Source organism: Pseudonaja textilis, chromosome 2 (assembly GCF_049901715.1).
Source record: "Pseudonaja textilis isolate UNSWEBS1 chromosome 2, rPseTex1.2, whole genome shotgun sequence".
NCBI lineage: Eukaryota > Metazoa > Chordata > Lepidosauria > Squamata > Elapidae > Pseudonaja > Pseudonaja textilis.
In genome coordinates, this window is record NC_141991.1 from 221,995,037 (window position 1) to 222,016,484 (window position 21,448).

The following is a 21,448-nucleotide window of genomic DNA, read 5'->3' on the forward strand; positions in this document are numbered from 1 at the left end:
ACACTGCTGTTAGTCAAAGAATTTGTTGGTGAGCAGAAAGGACATAACTGATAAAGAGATTTATATCCAGTCCCTGTATGTAGATTCAGTGTATCTTTCTTATTTTGACAGTGACAGTTATAAAATAAGAAAGTCAGGGTTCTAGTAAGCTCAGCATATTTTATATGGCATTAAGTCTTGACCTAAAATGTTCAGCAGAATTTCCAAATAGTATATTACAGCTGGTGAGTGAGATAAACATAAGAATGCATTATCCATGGAAGCAATAGGAACAATATAACAATAACACGTTAAGAATCAGTGAACTCAATAGCAAATCTGAATCTTTCCAAACATGTTTTACTAAAGTCTAAAATCCTTTACATTTAGCAATTTTAGTAAAGGTTTTAAAATATTTTTACTATTTATTACTTAAGTTGAGTAAAAATATTTGTTCACTGAGCATTACTTGTTCTTTAGTTAGGCTCAGCTTTTGTCTCATTTCATCAAATGGTTTGAAAGGAAACTACAGCCACCTATCTCCACAACCCCCATCTCAAACACACCAACAGCCAAGCCTGCTACAATGGAACCCAACGCATTAGGTTCACAACCTCTGGTGATCACTGAAAAAGAAGTGCAAAATCTATTTCACAAACAAAAGCCAGGAAAAGCACCAGGGCCAGACAAGATCATTCCTTCTTGCTTAAAAGTCTGTGCTGACCAATTGGCCCCCATCTTCACCCAAATGTTCAATAAATCACTAAAGATGCGCTATGTTCCTTTTTGCTTTAAGCACTCTACTATCACCCCAGTGCTAAAGAAGTGCTCCATCAAGGATCTGAATGACTACAGACCAGACATTTGTAGTTATGAAAATCTTTGAAAGGCTAGTGCTGTCCCACCTGAAAACCATCACGGATCTGCTCTTAGATCACATGCAGTTTGCATACCGAGCAAACAGATCGACAGATGATGCTGTTAATATGGCTCTGCACTACACCCTACAAGACCTTGAGCCTCCAAATACCTATGCAAGGGTCCTCTTTGTAGATTTCAGTTCAGCATTCAATACCATCATTCCAGACATTCTTCTAACTAAATTAAACCAGCTAACGGTATTTGGATCATAAGCTTCCTAACAGACAGGAAGCAGCAGGTGAAGCTAGACAGAATCGTATCTGATACTTGTCCAATTAGCATACCCCCCCCCCAAGGCTGTGTGTTTTCTCCACTTCTCTTCTCCCTATATACCAATGACTGCATCTTAAACGATTCATCTGTTAAAATAATGAAGTTTGCAGATGACACAACAATGATTGGTTTCATTCAAGACAACAATGAATCCACATACAGAGAGGAGGTTATGCAACTTGCCCCATGGTGTAACCAGAACAATCTGGAACTGAACACATTCAAAACTGTAGAAATGGTGGTAGACTTTAGAAGAAACCTCCCATACTACCACCTCTTACACTACTAGACAACACCGTATCAATAGTAGAGACCTTCAAATTTCTAGGTTCTATTATATCACATGACCTAAAATGGACACCTAACATCAAAAATGTCATCAAAAAAGCACAACAAAGAATGTTATTTCTGTGCCAACTCAGAAAGGTCAAACTGCCCAAGGAGCTGCTGATACAGTTCTACAGAGGAATTATTTAATCTGTCATCTGCACCTCTATAACTGTCTGGTTTGGTTCTGCAACCCAACAGGACAGACACAAACTTCAGAGGATAATTAGGACTGCAGAAAAAACAATTACTACCAACCTGCCTTCAATCGAGGAACTGTATACTGCACAAGTCAAAAAGAGGGCTGTGAAAATGTTTACAGACCCCTCACATCCCGGACATAAACTGTTTCAACACCTTCCCTCAAAACGGCACTACAGAACACTGCAAACTAGAACAGCTAGACACAAGAACAGTTTTTCCCGAATGCTATCACACTGCTAAACAAATAATTCCCTCAATACTTTTCAACTATTTACAAAGTCTGCACTACTATTACTATTAATCTTTTCATCACTCCTTATCACCCATCCCCTCCCACTTGTGACTGTATGACTATAACTTTGTTGCTTGTAACCTTACAATTTATATGGACTGTTTCCTAGTATGATTTGATTGTTTATTGTACCCTATGACTATTATTAAGTGTTGTATCTTATGATTCTTGACTCTCAATGAATGTATCTTTTCTCTTATGTATACAGAGAGCATTTGCACCAAGACAAATTCCTTATGTGTCCAAATTCCTTGTGTGTGCTTGGCCAATAAAAAGAATTCTATTCTATTCTATTCTATTCTATTCTATTCTATTCTATTCTATTCTATTCTATTCTATTCTATCAAGTTATATCAAAGAAAAATTTGAGAAACAAATTCCTTCTGAATGGGATTTAAGAATATTACTATATTACAATGAAATGATTTCTACCACTATGAAAATTAGGTGGCAACATTTCATATATTAAATCATTGCTGTAATGATCCCATATTTTATCATTAAAATAGCTTATAAGTGTTAAACATCACATTGTAAAATTGTAAATTGACAATACTAGATATTCTAGTAAATTAAAAAGAAAAAAAAATCAGGTGTTGTGCCAGATATAGTTCCTATGTTCATCAATTATTTTGATTGTTCACCGTAAAGCCAATAGCTTTGCAAGGTTAATTATTTAATGACTCTAAACTTTAAAATTAGCTCATTCAAATATATTTGAAAAGTATCATTGTTTAATAACAATTAAATATTTCTGTTGCATAAACCTATTTATATTTATAGTACCATACAGAACATTTGCTCTGACTTTGGTTTAATGAGCAATGACGCATATCTGCACTGCCTCAGGATATTTCTTCAGAAATAATGATTACCTTGCATTGTCTATGTCAGAGCTCTTTTGGCTCACAAGACAAAATGCTGCAAGAATGCATTCCCAGGACACAAGAATTCAGGTAGCAAGACTATGAACTCATTACAAAAGAATTCCAGGGACTGCTATTATTAAATACTACTATTTATAATCATGTTCCTATTTCTTGTGCCTCCTTCTCTTTTGGATAAGGTTGGAGTTTCATCAATTCTTTGATTTGATAACATTTGATTTGATAACATGCTCTAGTGTCAGCTTGTTCACTTTTGACCACTGTGATCCAAATTTCACATTTAAGAGCAACAAAATGTTTTGCGTTTTAATAATGTTCGAAAATAGAAATTAATAATAATACTTTATTTGCGGTCACAGACCAAAACACAAGTACAACAAAAGAAGAACATTGGAAAAGTAATCATGAACAATTGGTCACCAAAAACTTGACTAAGGGGAATTACAGCGTTCTCCTCTGATAGTTACAGCTCTTAAAAAAAACTTGGAAACCAAAGAAGTGATATATGAGGAGCCACCGAGACAATATAAGAACAAATTACTAACATTGGGTCTAGAAGGGTCTGTTTCAAGGAGAGACAGTAACTTAGATCTGCCTGCGTTATATATAGGGCAATATAAAAGGACATGCTCCACAGTTTCAGCCTCATAGTTTCATAGGAGCATAGCATTATTTGTTCCAGTTACATTTTTTACAGTGGTAACCTGTATTAAGAGTTTCATCCACGTGAAAGGCATGCTTTTAAGTTAGTATGAATTGTTGTTTTTTTAAATAAAAGTGTGTTATACCACTAATTATATGTTTATGATTTTGTAAGCTACCCACAATCATTTAGGTGAGGGTATATTAAGTTGTAAAATAATCATAATGACTTATGATAATCATAATGATTATTCATGATACCTTAAGAGCCGCAGGAAAACCATTGGTTTTTCTATGTAATAACCATGTTTTCTTGGCAACATTGCAAAATCCAACACACATACAGACATTCCATTTTGGAATAGTCTGTTGCTCTGTGTTTGTTATGGCCATTAGGGGAAAATCCAATCAGATTATTTAATATAGCTTTTTAAATTTCCCCTATGCCTTTTTAACATTGTTTCAGCCTCTAATTAGAACAGAGTTACCCAAAATTAAAGCAAATGTTTGGTTATTTTGAAAGCTTGACTAACACTTTGCCTAACACCAATTGGATTGTTTTTGTTAATATAATCTGACAAGTTTAGATTGCCATGGTGGAAAATCATCACAAGCAAATTGCCTTCTGACAAGTATCTATTATCTCTAGGATCACAAAAGCTGATGGAGGTTATCAAACAGATTTAACACATAGAACTCAAAAATGAGTTAAATTATTTAGATATTTTGATTGGCACTCTAATGAACTCTGTGTATATAATCCTTTTCTTTTCTCAAGAACTATAATAAACATTAACTTAAATTGTTTTAGAATTTTGCTCATGATACCTAACAAGTATTTGAAAAACTAGCAGTTATTTGAAAATCTTTCTCATTAAATATGAATGAAACAGAATACTCAGCTGAGTGTTAGATGAAATTCGATCCTTACAATAATAATGAACTCTCCAGGTATAGCATTCAAAAGTAATTGAGGATTTCTTATTAAAAATTACTAAGAGAGTCTCTACTGATGGGCAATTTGATTAGTTTATCAGTAGAGACTCTCCTAGTAATTTTTAATAAGAAATCCTCAATTACTTACTATATTTTTTAAAGAATTGGATAGTTCTCCATATAAGATTTACTATTTTTGTCTCAGTGAATAACTAAACAATTAATACTCTGACAGGAGAAAAACTTTTCATTCATCACATTTGCTGTAAAAGTTTAAAGGCATTATGAGGTTGATTTCATAGATTCTATTAAATATATCAAGATTTTATATCCCTTTTGTAAAGACTTTCAAATCAACTATCATCTATGTGCTTTCATAAACAGCCCAGAACTGTACTATGGCACCTGCCTTTTCAAGAATCAACTCCTCCCAATGAGTTTAGCTCCAATTCTAAAAATCTCACAGTAATGTTATTTTTTTTTTCATCAGGCTGGGGATACTCGGGTAACAGGAAGTTCATATGTAAGATCCTGATGCATTAACTCTTGTGATCCTGTTTCTATTTATGCTTCATTGTTTTTAAATGATTTTTGAAGAATGTTTTAATTGTTGGTTTTATTATACAGCATCTAGAGTGACATTTGATAAATAATAAATAAATAACTGTGGAGAATTTTGAACTCTCATAAATAATTTCCAATCTTGCTAGTCATGCATTACTTTCTTTATATTAAAGTCTCAACCTTCATAAACAAGTTCCTCACACAATGTTACTGTATGATACCCAATAGTCTTATAGGTTTAACAATACGTCATTGATCCAAATATACTATCTTAAAATATATGCCCCAAATCTTGCTACATTGTTCTCCCCTCAAGACACCTTCCTACTTAAGTTATTCTTGATTTAGAAGATTATTGACTACTTTTTTTAACTTCTGAAGTATTCAAGTGATCTTTGAAACCCGTGGCTGGATTTTTAAAAACACAATACTGTGGAAATCCGTAACACACAACTGTGAATTGTTTCCCACCTAGGCCTTGAATCAAAGGGCTTAATTTACTCAAATCAATAAAATCCCCAGTTTTAACCCATAATCTGATTGCAATAAGGAAGCTTACTCTATTTCTTTTGTAAGATCTGGTTGTGATTAACATACAAAAGGCAATTATTTTGTATCTACCATTTATATTACAGCACATTAAGATAGCTTTTCACATGAAGACAATATCCAAAGAACAATAACAGACACAAAAATAGGAAGCTCTTTTCATAAAATAGTTCATTAGTTTAAGATTGTTTGAAAGTGTATATTTTAAAACCAAATTAAGACACAGCTGGTGTGAAATCTGATAATATCTTTTTCAATTATTTATGTAAAGATGTTGGCTTGTAAATTATTTGTAATACAAAAAAATCATAGTCTAACTGTTGTTAAATGACAGTCTCACTTTAATCCATGAACCTATCATCTAATAAACAATTCTTAAATAGAAAATTTGCTGGGAAGGGGGGTTGTTTCCTGGTATATTCCCTAGTTCTTCAATCCTTAACCTGAATTGCTATTTCTTTAAATCCAATGTTGTAGAGGTGCTGTGTCATTTACCTTCTTCCAGGATATTTTAAGTTCCTAGTCTAGTTTACAATTACTGATAAAATTAGTACAATGCTAACTACTGTACAAACCACTATAATTATGATATCTGCAAACTGGACACATTTTATATCATTGGGAAGAGATAAGAAAATCTTCATTTAATACTGGAAAGACACTTAAGGATTCCAGGGACAAGAAACTAATCAAATCAGTTGAGACTTTCGAATAAAAATTTTCATTTTATACATCAGGGGTCGCCAACCTTTTGGACCTCAGGGACCACCAAACTCATAATTTTAGATCCCAGGGACCACTAACTGGTTCTGTGGGCATGGCCTAATTTGTGGGTGTGGCTTCATGGTCATGTGACTGGCTTGGCATGGCTTGTATGTAAATATTATAAATATTTATATAAAAAATTGAATTTTTCATTTAAAAAAGAGCAACTTTTATCCAAAATCAGGCAAAGCAGGCAGGGAGATTGAGTTGCTCACAGAATCACAGATTCATTCAGAGATCTATCTATCTGCCATTGGCTAGCTCAGTCTGTCACATAAAACTCATAAAATTTGCTAGCAAGCAAACTCACAAAATTAACTCACAACACACCATGCATGTAAATATTGAATTTTTTATTTAAAAAAGAGCAACTTTTACCCAAAATCAGGCAAAGCAGGCAGGCAGATTGAGTTGCTCACAGAATCATTCAATGATCTATCTATCTATCTGCCATCGGCTAGCTCAGTCTCTCAAATTTGCTTGCCGTGAGTCTGCACTGAATTTGCTTGCAAGCAAACCTTCAGTCCTAAGGGAGGTTTGGCTGTGCTTGGCTAGAAAGCAAGAAATACAACCATTTCCTGCTTCCTAGCTAATCTAAATCTCCCAGCACAGCAGAACAGATGATGGTCGGAAAAAGGAAAAATAGCAATTTAGTAGACAAGTTTGCCAGGTAAGTAGTGAGTGGGCAGGAGTGTTCCTGCGGGCCCTGTGGGCTCAGTAGCCTTGTGTTTCTGCATAGCCTGGATTAATTGCTTTGTGGGGGTGCTCTGGGGGTGAGATTTCTCTGCGGCCCACCAAAATTTTGCCGCGGCCCACCAGTTGGCGACTGCTGTTATACATCACCCAGAATCACATTCTTGTGAGTCAGGCAGATATGCAAATGTGATAGATAAATAAATAAATAGCACTTAAAGTAAATCTTGGTTAAGCCAATCTATTCACGTTCACTATGAAGAACAACAGACACAGGCAACAACAGATATTCTATTTATGGAATAATCAGAAAGGAATAGTCAGTGAAGTTTACAAGGATAATGTGCTGCTTGGGGGGGTGGGGGAGTGAAAAGTGGATAATATATTATAATTCTACAAACAACACCAATAAGATTTTTTTCTAGTAATGATATATTCACCTTTCAGAAGAAATCATCATAATAATTCAGAATCTGATGACATCTCTGTTCTGAATACCCAGATTAAAGCTGCACAAACAGTGCCTTCAGCTAAAACTGAATAAATAAAAGGCTTGATTATAACCTTCCAATTTACATAGTATTATTTTCTTTTCCAAATTTCATAATGTATTTGGATGTAAACAAACAAAATGAGCATATATTTTGTTTAGCTGATAGCACTGCAAATGCCATTGTTAATAGCTACACACTATGGAATGTTAATGCAATGCTACACTCAAGTAGTAATGCATGGTGTGGAAGCCATGAAAAATATGTCTTTTTCCACAGGTAATGAATGTCAATCAAATGATATGGTAATATTAAGCAGTAAGCTCAAGTAATATTGTATCAACTTTTAACAATGGTAATAATTTCCATATTCACATAACCAGCAACTATTACCAAGCATTTTCAATATTTCAATTTTATATATATATATATATATATATATATATATATATATATATATATATATATATATATATATACACACGTATGTGTGTATGTCATATATCTCTGAGCCAAATATCCACATTAATTTGAATATCCAGCCTCAGCATTAAAATCTTACCTGTATCATTTTGTGGAATAGAAAAAACATATACAGGTATGTTAGGTTGGTTTTCCAACCCTGTAGCAACCTCTGAAGTAGCTGGGGGCTCTTCTTGAGACTCTAAAACCTCTGTGGGTTGTCCTGTGGGCTGGGAAACTGCAGTGATAGTTGATGAGGTAAAATATTCAGTATCAATTTCTGGCTCTACCGTTTTGCCTGTAAAATCATCATCAGTAGTAGTTTTAATGGGAGAAATAGATTCATCAATTATCAGCACATCTTTACTTGTATCCTCATCAGGCTCCCTATCAATCAGAGGTGGCTGTGTTTTGATAATTAAAGGTTTGGATGCTGAAGTTGGTGGGATTTTATCTACTGTAGTACCAACAATGGTGGCAATACCAGTTACCACCATTGGTTTGCTTGTTGCACTAACTGAAAATGAAATGGGTTCCATTCCTACGTCCTCTTCTTTTATTCCTGATCCTTCTGGGCTATGAGTTGAAATATCTACTTCCCCCATATCAAACTTTTTAGTGACAGGAGCAGCTTCTTCTCTGGAGATGGGAACTACCGATTTGTCCAAGGAAGAAGACCTATGTTCACTTTTGGTAGTTGATTCTATGGGAGGAACACCTGTTGCTATCAGCTTGGGATCAATGATTCCAGGAAACAATTCAGACTGTGTGACTGTGTCATAATCTCTTATTTTTATACCAGGACTTGTATCTGTAGTAGTATAATTTATTTCATATGCAGATCCTTCAGCAGCTACGTCATGTTCAGGTAATGAATGTAATCCTGGAACAACACTGGGGGAAGCCGGGTCAGTGACCAATGTTTGCCTAATTAGATCTCTCGTAATAGATTCCTGTTGAATCACTGGTATGACTTCTGTTATGATTTCTGTGAGTGCTGCATCAGTAGTAACTATACCTGAACCTTTAGAAATGGTATCTAAAATCAAAGAACTGCTATAGTCTTTCTCTGAAATTGCAATAGGAGTTACCGTCTTTGTGGCATCTGTAAATATAAAAGGTTGTTTTATTTCAATACCTTCAGTGACCATTGCTGGGTAATCTTCTCTTGAAATATCTAAGATTGGTTGCTGTTTGGTTGTATTCTCATTAGTCCAGTCATACTTTTCATCTGTTTCAATGGTTTCTTGTTGCAAATCTGGTGTTGGTGTTATTAGGGGATGACTTGACACTTCAGATCCATAGCTGGTAAAGAACCCTTCTACTTCATTTACATCTGTGGCAACAGGCATATGCCCTGTGGTAGACTCGGACCCAAACATGCTTCCTTCACCTATTGATACTTCTGATCCTGAAAACACATCTGAAGCTGTTGGTGTTGGAATAAATCTCACTGTATCTTTCATCTTCTCTGAAACCACAGGTGTTGCTGTGTGCTCTTCCTTCTCTACTGAATCTGTTGAGTGTACCACTCTGTCAGCTGTTGTAAGCACTGGTATTTCAAAGCCTACTGAATAAGCCGGGGTAGATATTGTTTTGCTTTCAAATGAAGTTGCTACTGAATCTGGTGTATCTGTGGCATTCTCATCTAAGGTTGTCGTAGAAGATGAAGTTTTATCTATCTTAGAAATGGTAGTAGACATTATTAACTTCTGATCTGGAAAAAGAACCTCTTTATCTTCCTCTTCTACAGGTTCATAAATACTTGTGAGCAATTCTTTTGGAATGACAACAGTTGTGAGTTTATTATCACTTTTTGCTTCTACTGGTATTTTGGTGGATTGAGTGCCAATATGTGTTTCCTCCTTCGTTTCTAAAGGTACACTCAGGTTATTCCTTTCCTCAGCATCCACAGTTCTTATTGGAGATATTTCTATTTGTTCAATTGGACTTTCAGAACTTGCTTCATTGAAATCAGAAATATCTTGGATAGGTGTAATCTCCACTAAGTCACTTAATACAGTCTCCGTTTGGGTCATTTCTGACAAATCAGAAATGTCTGTAACAGTTTGAGGTAGAAGGGTAGATAAATTAATGATCCAAGGTGCCTTCTTTTCTTGTTTTACCTTAACCATTTCTGATGTGAGCGAAGATACATATGGATGAAGTGTAGCTTTTGGAGGAATTACATTTAGTTCAGTTAATGATTTGGCTGATTCACTTTCCAAAGGAATATTTAGTTCAACCATTGAAGAATCTGATACATTCTCTTTATCTGGCAAAACATAATAATAAAAAAATTAGAAATATTTACACTACAATTTTGTATTTTATCATTACAATAGCTTGAATCCAAAATTAATTTTAGAGATATTGAACATACATTATCTCAGCCTAAAACATTATTTGTTGAGCATGCTTTGAAAAGAGTAATTATAATTAAATGAATGAATTCATCCCAGATATAAATCAGTAAAGTGATCTCTATCCTATTTAGTTAAGAGTTATGGAATGGGTTAACTCCCTTAGGATCACAAAATCAGACTTGTATTAGTAATATGTTATATATTCATCATCATTCATTCCTTCTTGTGGAAATTCAATGACACAATTTTTCCTTTGGTCTTAAATGGTATTTAATTGATATTAAGGGTTTTATTAAACTGGGTAAAGATGAGCCAAAGGTTGAAGCAGAATTTATGAAACTTAATTTTCAGCCATTAAACTCTGAGATGTTGATTTCATCTATACAACTGTCTGAGAACAAAATTAAATCCATAATTATTGTCCTTTATTCTTTGGATGCAAATTTTATACAAGACTGATAAAATAGCTGCCTTTAAGTTCTCTGAACTGGTGATTATTTTTACTAATCTGAAGTCAGGAATTCTGCATTAATGAACAATTTGTGTTTTGTTACACATAACAGTAACATTGTAGCTTATAGATTATAGCTACCACATTAAGAACTTGGAGGAAGGTTTGAAAACTTCATGCTTTGTTGAATAATGTTCTGCTTCAAGGTTTGGAAATTAATGTAATAAACCATTCTGCAATTGGTAGAAACAGTCTACCCAAGTTTATTACACCAGCAGTTCACTTTATTTCAAAGGAATGGCTCCCCTAATAATATCTTCCATTATAAGGATGCACATAAGAAAGGACTTCATTGACTTCGAAGAATGTTCAGTTTCAGTGCAAGAATAGGACTTCGTAACCAGCAGTAATTCTAATGGACGGTGCACCTTGCACCGTCCTAATCATGATTTACAGAATAATTTCATGCAACAGCTATATAAAAACATATAAACTATAGCATGTTGTATATAGGAAGTGCCCTCAAACCAAAGAAAGAATTAAAATCAAAGTTTACAAAGAAATAGAGCTAAATAATTTTCTTCCCTAACTACCTTGCAATTGTAAAGAAGAACCTTTACACAATTTCTCAGTGAAAAGATAACTGATATAGTGTTATAATCAAGTCCCATTCCTTTGTACATGCATATCATATCAATGGAGCTTGGATTGCAACACTGCATCCACCATCTTGTCTATTTTGAACATCCTCCACATGCATGCTTCAGGCAATAAGGGACAATCCCAATATTTTTCAATCTTGGTGACTAAAAAATTCTGGGATTTAAAATCCACACAGTTGATAAGGTTGAGAAACACTGCCATATTCTGTCAATAGCTTGTGCTTTTTATTTTTTCCTGTTAAATTTCTCACTACAGTACATTTAATTTTTCACAGGGATTTTATATTTGGAACTTGTCTTATTATTCTTGTTTATACGGTACTTAATATTCATGAAAAGGTTTAACAAAATCCAAAAGTTCACATTACATGTCCATGAAGAGAAAAACTATTCCAGTTTAGCCAGATGCTTGGATAGATTTCAGCCGATTTTTGCCAATTTGCAAAAATCGGGTTTCTTTGACTATCATTACCAAATGATGATTACCATCCTTCAGGAAGCCGAATTTTATTTCTAACCTTTAAAAAAAAAGGATTTGGTTGAAGCTGTTTCTTCACAAAGGAGACATTCACTACAATTAATCTGCCTTTTGTCTAAAAAAATGATCCAGACAGTGGCTTTTTTTTAAAGCTTTAGCCAACTTGCTGTTGTACAGATGTTTTACATTACTAAATTCCTGAATTCATGTGTTCTGGGGGATATCTTTTTGTGCTTCTTCTGATGCAATACATGAGACACTTGTTCCTAATTTAAAAAAATCCAGATGGTTTAGAGCAAGAAATCAGATTATCTTCCTAACCATTTGTTACATCAAAGACTGTCCTAATTTATGTATTTTTCAATAACCTGAAAAAAGCTCCTTTGACATTCTTTGAAACTGGAAAAGGTGATCCTGCATTTCCTTTAGGAACTTAATGTAGCAGACAAAACGTGATATTCTCTCATTTTTCCCACAACAAAAACTTAGTGATGTGGAAAGAGGATAATTGGCCCAGAGCCACCTAGTAAGCTTCTGTGGCTGAAGGTGGCCCTGAATTTGAATCCTGCTGATATAATCTAATATCCTAAACTTTCTGTCACACGTTGTCTCTTTTACATTATATATTTTATGGAGCTAGAGACTACAACTCTTGAATATTTCCTAAATTGACATTTTAAAAAAACCCTTTAATCAAAAGAAAGCAAGACTTCTTGTAGCAAAATAAAACATTGGCTCATTCCTAAATTTAACTTTGTGAGCATCCTTACAAAACAAAATAATGGATTGCAATCAGTGTCTGAAAAAATGTTCCCTTCTCCACCAAAAACACAAAAATAAACTGGGATGGATAGGAAGATTCTATGTGATATAAAGAGAATAGTCATGCAGTAACTATATCAGTTTGTCCTTTTGTAAATATATATATTCTGGGACTAGACATGCCCATGATGGCAACCATTTTCTATACCAGCCAGTTTTACACCAAGATAATTTTGTGGGAACATCCACAACACGTTCTTAAATTCTAAATGTGTTCTAGTACCAAATGATTGCTTGTTCTAATATCAACTAATCCGTTCTAACACATATCCTATGTGGCAGCATCCAGATTTCATGATTCTTTTCCAACTGTCCTGTAAGGCATTGTGAAGTCTACCTGATACCTTTCACATGTGAAATATTTATTTTTGCCATTAGATCATGGTTTTTCCCTTGAATATTCTGAGAAGCTAGAACTGTTTGTCATAATATGAAAAAGATTCATCTAATGTATGCAGTCTGTTTTTAAAAGATTTTATGATGTTTTATTATTATTTTCCTCTAACCCAGGGGTAGTCAACCTTTTTATACCTACCGCCCACTTTTGTATCTCTGTTAGTAGTAAAATTTTCTAACCTCCCACCGGTTCCACAGTAATGGTGATTTATAAAGTAGGGGACAAAACCCCTATCGCCCACCATGAAAGCTGGAATGCCCACTAGTGTGCGGTAGGGACCAGGCTGACTACCACTGCTCTAACCCACATGGTAAAATATCATAGCTGATGATTAAGGTTTTTTTTAAAGTAAATAATCCACATTTTAAAACTTTGTTTCAGTAGAGTTCAGGGAAAATTTGCAAAGTCAATGAAAAGACTGTGGTTAATTTCACTGAATTACTTTTAAAGAAAAAAAGAAATATTATCAAATTGTCATAATATAGCAGGGCATATTATGAATGTATTTTGTTCTAAATTAGTATCTTGTTTTACATTGTTGAAAATTAATTACTCCTTATAAGATCTTATACAAGTATTTCATTAATGCTTCCACATTCACAAGAAAAATTCTTTGACGGATGCATATACATGCATATATATACTTTAAACTTTAAGCATTGGTTCAGCACAGCTTCGGTTTGTTTTCAATTAGCTTAGTCTCATATATAACTTTTTTTCTAAAAATTAAAATAGTTTTTATTGCCAGCCATAAATGAGTCAAGAGATGAACATAAGTTCATATAGTTACCAATATACCTGTCAAGATATTCTCATTATATTTTATATATTACAATATTTTATAATATATTTGTGAGTGGATGTATTTGAACATGTGTGTACTCTTACTCCTTATCCCTCCTCATACTTTTCAAGAGGAAAGTAAGGCTATTGTTAACAGCCATTCTAACGCACTCTATAACTGATAGGAAGGCAGGCTATTGTCCAAAGCAGTTGAGAGCAGGACAAGAAGCAATGGATGGAAACTAATCAAGAGAGAAGCAGTCTAGAACTAAGAAGAAATTTCCAGATAGTTGGAACAATTAATCACTGAAAAAACTTGCCTCCAGAAGTTGTGAATGCTCCAACACTGGAAATTTTAAAGAAGAGATTGGATAACTATTTATCTGGTACAGGGCAGTGGCCACCAACATTTTGGGCACCAGGACCGGTTCTGTGGAGAGGTTTTTCTGTGGACTGGAGGGACATGGTTTCACATGCTGCTTGCATTCCATGGATAGGGCGTTGCTTGTTTGGGTGGCCCAGTTGCTGGCATGCCGCAGACCCGTGCTGGTCCACAGACGAGGGTTGGGGATCTCTGGTATAGGATTTCCTGCATCAGCAGGGAGGGAGTTGGATGAGAAGACTTCCAAGGTCCCTTCCAACTCCTTCATTCTATTATTCTGATCATAAACTCTCTCAGAGCAAAAGTAACAGCCACAACTACTGAATATGGCATTTATGGGCATTTGTGAGAGTGTAGGGATTATAAATCATTTAATTAGTTGTAGAGGGATAGATGTGTAAAGGAATACATAGACAGCAGAAAAGAGAAGTGATATGGTCAAGCAACTGAGAAAGGATAGAGACAGTGGGAAGACAGTGATGGCAACACTGACAACCGGCAGCTAAATAATACCCTGCCAGAAAAGTAATGGTGATTGCTGAGAACAGCTCTGAAAATGAATAGTATCTAAATATTTCATTGTACCATTTACTATTCAGAAAACCTTCCTCTGAAACCATGCTGTTGGTTGGCCATAAAAAACAAAAAAAATCCTCTAAACTTTAATAATCCAGTTAGTAGGATTTCTGAATTGGATCAGTAACCAACAGTGAACATGAAACAAATTATCAGCATTTTAGAAACTTTGTCAGTAGTCCTCAATCTTTTTTCCCCTTTAAATACCTTTTGTGGCCACAGACAATGGCACAGACAATAATATTTTTTCAAGACTTTGTGGTCTCCTATGACATTTTGGCTCCCCATGGGTCCATGGACCACAGGGTGACCATTGAACTCTGTTATTTCAGTAGAAATAAATTCATTATCCAAATGATTATGGTCAGTGTTGTCAGCTTGTGTTTTAAAAACTTGGGGTATTTAATAAATAGCCAGAAAAACCAAGTAATACCAACACATGTACTTGGACTTAACTTGGCACAGCAAGTCTCAACTCACTATATAAAACGTGCTTGTTTATTTGTTGATTAGTTTGCTTGGATACTAAATATTAGTTGAGTAATTTGACCCGTCCAGGAATTGGGATATTATTTTTGTCCATTAAAATGTTAAAGCAGATTTAGAGCCCTAAAAATAAATCCAGAATCTTTACTGGCAAATGCTTGCAAGGAAAAAAAATAATGTTACATATGACATGATTATGCAAATGATGTCATTATGCAAATTTTGATTTTCTGAAATTGCATCGTTTGCACAGGCAACATCATTGTTGCTATCAGGCAATAAATAAAAGCATTATCTAGGAAAAAAATTAGCTGTCTATGAAAAAATCATTAGGACCATGTGAACCCCAGCCATCAATCAGGGAGAACATCTAAATTTTTGGTTATTTTACATCAAGGGTGTCAAACTCATGGCCTGTGGACTGGATGCATCACATGCTGGTCCTGCCCCTACCCAGTTTAGTGAAGGGGAGAAAAGTCCTGATACATCACGTGACAATGACGTGACAACGTGAGTTTGATGCCCGTTTTACATATTCTGAAACATTGATGACAATTATTTTTACTGTCCAAAGCTTCCTTTTTCTATAAATAGCATCTATAGACTTCCTAAAAAGTTTCCAGACTTAACAGAAAGATTGTCTGCTTTGCTGACATTGTCTGTGTATCTTTACTTTTAAAAAGATGCCTTTCTGCTAAAGATTAATTGTGTGTCTCTGAGATAGATCACCCTCATCTAGATAATTTCTTGGAGGTATAATTCATTCCTGCTGCATCATCACTCTTCAGAATTTCCTAACTCTGCTGATAGTGACACAGATTCTATGAGTGAGTTGATTCCTGGTGTACTGACCTAAAATTTCACATTTCACACAGGTTTTCACATCATGCTACATATGTAACACAAGTAGCTCAAGGGTTGAGTAAATACAAACTTCTACTTCAAGATAACTGGTAAAGGGGGCCAGTACAAGGTTGATTTTTCCTGTACAAACATACATCCCTCATACTCTAGGCATTGCAGCTAGCAAGTTTTCTTAGCTAGATTTTACCTTTTCTGCTGCTGAATGTACATCTCCGATCCCACCCCCACCCCACAATTAACCATTTCTAAATTACTATAATTATAAACTGTGCTTTGTTTTGTACCCTAAATATATTCTTTACAACAGAAGTATCCAAATTTATTCTTTATAATAAGGAGTTTCTTTTTAAAATACTTGATGGGAACAAAGGTAATAGCAGCAGCAATCAAAGAAAAGCTGTCTTAACCAGTTTTCAAAGCCCCACTTCAGATGTCAAATACCATGCTGTCTTTGGACATTAGATCTTTGATCAAGCTGCTTCCTAACAATGTTTTATTCAGGTTCATACTCCCAAAATTCTGACCCGGCACTTTAAAAAGTCAAAGGATAGAAGGGTTGAAGTTGAATCAAGAACACAGTTAAGCTATCCATATTTAAATAGGTGAGACATTGATGGCAGGTGCCAGTCCTGATGGTTTTGGCTACTCACCCTAGGGCAGGTAGGAAAAGGAGCAACAGAATAGGAAAATAAGACAGTGGAGGAAAAGGTGGACTTGCATTCAAAATCACTTCTGTCTGCAGAGACCCTGGGAAAATCCCCCCAAAAAAAGTCTGCAGGAAAATTCTCTACCTCATTTTCCTACCAATCAGTCATTCTTTATTTGGAATAGCAAGATACCGTCTCCAGCTTCGTTCTGGGGTGGGGAGAGAGAGAGACTGAGATTTTAGGCTTCATGCAAGGAAAGCAGCAGAAGTCTTTCTTTCTCTCCCTCAAACTGGTAAAGGGGATGGTGCAGCCTCTTGGAGCAGGATGCCTTGTAGGGTCCCAAAGACTCATTTCTGGCAGAGTTTGGGGGAGGGGAGAAAAGACTTTTTCTACTTTTCTTGCATGCAGCCAAAAGCAGAAGAAAGAAGTGGAAAGAAGCAGCCTGGTGGCCAGGCAAGGTACATGGAGTGAGTGGGGCAAGTTCCCCCCCTCCGCCCTTTCCCCCCTCCCCTCAGTACCTCATGTTGTTCGCAATGTAAGCGACACAAGCCTTGTCTTTCCACGGGCTATGTGGGCGGCACAGCCTTGTGTTCCCATGCAGGCTGGATTAATTGCTTTGGGGGTGCTTTGGGGATGACATTTCTCTGTGGACCACCACCATTTTCTCGCTGTAGCCCATTGGTTGGCGACCACTGATTAAGACTATAAAATTGAATTCTTTGATTGAGTTTAAAACACATGCCTTAATAGTTCAGATAGCTCTTCATAGAATAGGATGAAATGATGTATTTGTAATGTGACTATTGATAAGGGATGAGGTATGGGAAGAAGAAGTCTTTTTAATTGAAGTACTAGGGAAGGTGCTAAGTTAATCCATTTTTTTTACTTTCTATTACCTTCTTTTTTGGCTTCTTTCTTTTTTCCGTTTCTTTCCATTTTTTTTTTCTTGACTTTTTATATCTTTGTATCTTTGCTTGTATTAATCTTTTAAAAATCTTTGCACTTGTAAGCTCTAATAAAATTATTGGAAAAACAGGAACAATTTGTATCCTTCTAAATGAGCCTTCCCCCGTCTGTGGCCAAGTTCTGCTATGCTTTTAGAATTATGTGGTTGAAATCCAACACATTTGGAATATATTAGATTGGACAAGGCTATACAGTCATTGGAAACAGTTAAGATTTTCCTTGAATATGCAAAGACACAAGGTTAAGCTAAGCTACTATTCTGTAGTCTAATCACAGAAAATTGTACACAATTTGTGGGAAAATGATGTAAATGTTTTTCCTAGAATCAGGGAAGTAGAGATGAGATTCCCCAAACACAGATAAAAGGTGCATCAGTTCTTTTCCTTTGCATGCAACAATTCACGAGCTGCTTTTATTACAAGAAAGAAAACTCAGTAAATTAGAATATGACAATTAAAACGTGTTGTAAAAATGCATTCTTAAAACAAATATCAAATATGCTTACGTTTAAAACAATATGCATCAAATTTGCTATCTGGGTAAGGAAAGCCAGTTTGATTCTCAAAGCGATACAGTGTTCGTACTCCAAGTAAACCTCCACCACATTGGATTCTTGCCACAGAGGCAGGATAGCGCACACTGCCATCTGCCAACCAGCCATAATCACATTGGTCAAAACCATTTCTCCAGGCAGCATGCAGATCTCCAACTGAAGCAAGAACTGCCCCTTGTTCCTCACACAGAGTTTGGGCTTCTTTAAAAGTAACCTTGTCAGGAGAAGTTACATGGAAGACATCACCTATAAAAATAGAAACAAATTACGTTTTTCAAAGAGGAATGCATTCCACAAATGATTTAAATGGAAAATTTATTTTTAACATTATTGCTATTTTTCCTACTACTGCTCTGATTTTTCGGTTTTGATGACATTTACCTTGAGCAAAATGTGACATAGTGGTATATATAAACAGAAATCAAGTTTGAAGGAACAAATGCAGTATAAGAATGAGCTTCTGATTTGCTTCTGTGTATAACAATTCTTGTTGAAATGGCACTAATAGACAAATCTAGATTTGGAAAGGGCCATAGAGGCCACTGAGTCCAATGACTATAGAAATCAACATGCAAACTTTCCTAACAGAGAAAATTTTAATTGATCCTTCTCATTGAAAACCACTTCCTTTCTTTACTATTTATTTATATAAAATATTTGTATGGTCGCTCTTCTTGCACAACTCTGGGCAGCTCACAACAAAAATAAAACCAAGAAATAATAAAATACAAACTAAAATATAAGAGCCTTAGGCATCCACTTTGGATGACTCCAGCAAACCATCCACCCTATCATAGGATGATGTTCCCACCTCACTCTATCCCAGCACCTGAGAGGAAAACTAGCCAAAGGCTAAAAAATGAGAGTCTGCCAGATTCCAAGGGCAAGGGTGTTCCACAGGAACTTAGATTCTTAGATGTAATCATATATAAAAGATGTTGGGATATGAAGCGAAAAGATGCTGTCCAGGGATTAGTCAAATATAAGACAGTACAGATTGTAAATGAATACTGGCAGGGCAAGAGGCTCAGAAGAGATTTTCTCTGTGGGTTTTGGGTTGTAAAGGAAATGATGGGAGAACTGTACCTTCAGCTACGCAAAATTCTGCTGATGTAGCTTTACAATAAAGTAGAAATAGCTTATTTGGACATATTTCCTGTCTGGTCTAGTTGGTGTGGTTGACACTAGGTCCCACTAGATATCAACGTTTAAGGGAAGGAACCTAGTGCATGTGATTCTTTGTGACCTGGTATAGTGGACAGATATCCTCAGGGAGATGCACTCCTGCAATTATCTTGTGTCATGTCATGTAAGTCTTTAAAAGTGATAACACCTTGAATTGTATCTGGAAAGAACTAGGAACCAGTGCAGGTTGCACAAAGTGCAGTGTGATATGAAAAAACACTGTGTGCACTGCTGCATTCTGAATGAGTTGAAACTACTGAGTGGTGTTCAAGAGTAGCTCCAAACAGAGCACATTATAATGCTCTAATTGAGAAGTAACCAAGGCATAAATAACCATGAGCAAGACTTCTATGTCCCATGGAATAAATGGGCACAATTGGCCCACAGGATCTAGGCAAAGCCCCCTCTGGCCATGGTGCACTCTGCTCCTTGAGTTGAGAGGAGGAGTTGAGAGTCCTGGAATACTCCCAAGTTATGCACTCTGTCTTGGGAAATGGGATAGACTGAGGATTAAGGATAATATATTATGGGACCTTGGTGGATTCACAAAAATCTAAAGCCATTCTGTCTTGCTAGGATTGAGTTGGAACTGGTTCTTCCTATCTAGACCCTCATAGTTTCCATGCAGCACCTCAACTAGGATCACTCGTTCATCTTTCTCATGATCAAATACTGTCTGCTTCTTGGTTTAGCAGTTTTTCACTTTTGCAAACCATATTCTAATTCAGACAACAGCACAAATCAGCAAAGGAATTCTATAAATATGATCATAATGACCCATATTTAAAGAACAGGAAGAGTTCCTAATAGTTCAGGATTATTAGGTATGAGCACTCAAATTTAATGTTTAATGGTCCCTCATATAATGTCTTCCATATAAACTAATTTCTATCATTTCCTGGGGGGATAATCTAGTTGAGATTCAAACTGAGATAATAGTCTCAATCCTCAACACTGAGGTATTCAGACTTCCCTAATGACATTATTTTATGGGAACACAATATTCTTCAGAGTCCTTGTAATTTACAGTCTCTTTCACTGAAAACTCTATTCATCATGAGTATTTTTCTATAATTGGAGATGAGTAAATGAATGGAGATATCTAAATCTTGTAGATGTAGCTGAATTCAGGGGAAGTAGGGATATACAATGCTTTCAAAAGGCATCGCATAGAACAGAGTTTATGTACTGTGAAGACAGAAGTGCTGGCTTTCCTGCCAGAACACCAGAGTTTAAACTCAACATTTCCAATAACAGGATACGATTTATGCAGATGTTTAAATTACAGCAGAACAATAAAATAGCAATAAACAATAAAAATGTCATGAACTTCAATACTATGTTTAGTGTCAAGTATTTTGTGCTCATAAAGATTCTCCTGGGCACCCAATATGACCCACTAGTTCTCTCTTTGTTGTACTTTGTTGTTGTTTTTTAAAGTTAAATGTAAAGCTAGCATTCTACAAAGCAAAATGATCACTGTCAAGCTTTCTATTCCAGAAATAACTGTGATGGCACAGGCTCTCCAAATTTCCAAATACAACCTGATTTGGAAAAGTTGGTAACTTTTACATTAAAATCCATCATTTTCCACTAAATCCATCAAATTATAACAAATGTTATCAAAATCAAACAAGGTATTCAAAGGATAAGCTTTCAGCTTAGATCTGCAAGTACTGCAATCCATAATGAGGTTGGGATTTGTTCCCTTTGTAGAAATGGAGATGCTGAATAATGTATCTGCAAGAGCCAAGGAAAGTTTCCCAAACAAAACAGTTTAGATGTATTTTTCCCACATGTTCCAGGAAAACACAGAGAAAATCCATCTGGCAAACTTGTGAATGA

The 21,448-nt window shown here is 35.5% G+C and overlaps 1 protein-coding gene across 3 annotated transcripts in view; it reads right to left on the minus strand.

The window, feature by feature from the left end:
* Nucleotides 1-21,448, minus strand: part of VCAN (versican) — a 96,279-nt gene that overhangs the window by 40,115 nt on the left and 34,716 nt on the right. Inside the window, exons 6-8 of one of the 3 annotated variants that reach the window (XM_087927085.1) lie at nt 18,371-18,664; nt 9,124-10,260; nt 8,086-8,283 (exon numbers count right to left, since the gene is read on the minus strand). In XM_087927085.1, the coding sequence (XP_087783211.1) occupies nt 8,086-8,283; nt 9,124-10,260; nt 18,371-18,664 (1,629 nt within the window). Of the gene's footprint in view, nt 1-8,085; nt 10,261-18,370; nt 18,665-21,448 lie in introns of all 3 variants that reach the window. The other 2 variants (XM_087927086.1, XM_026718802.2) reach the window with 2 other exon arrangements.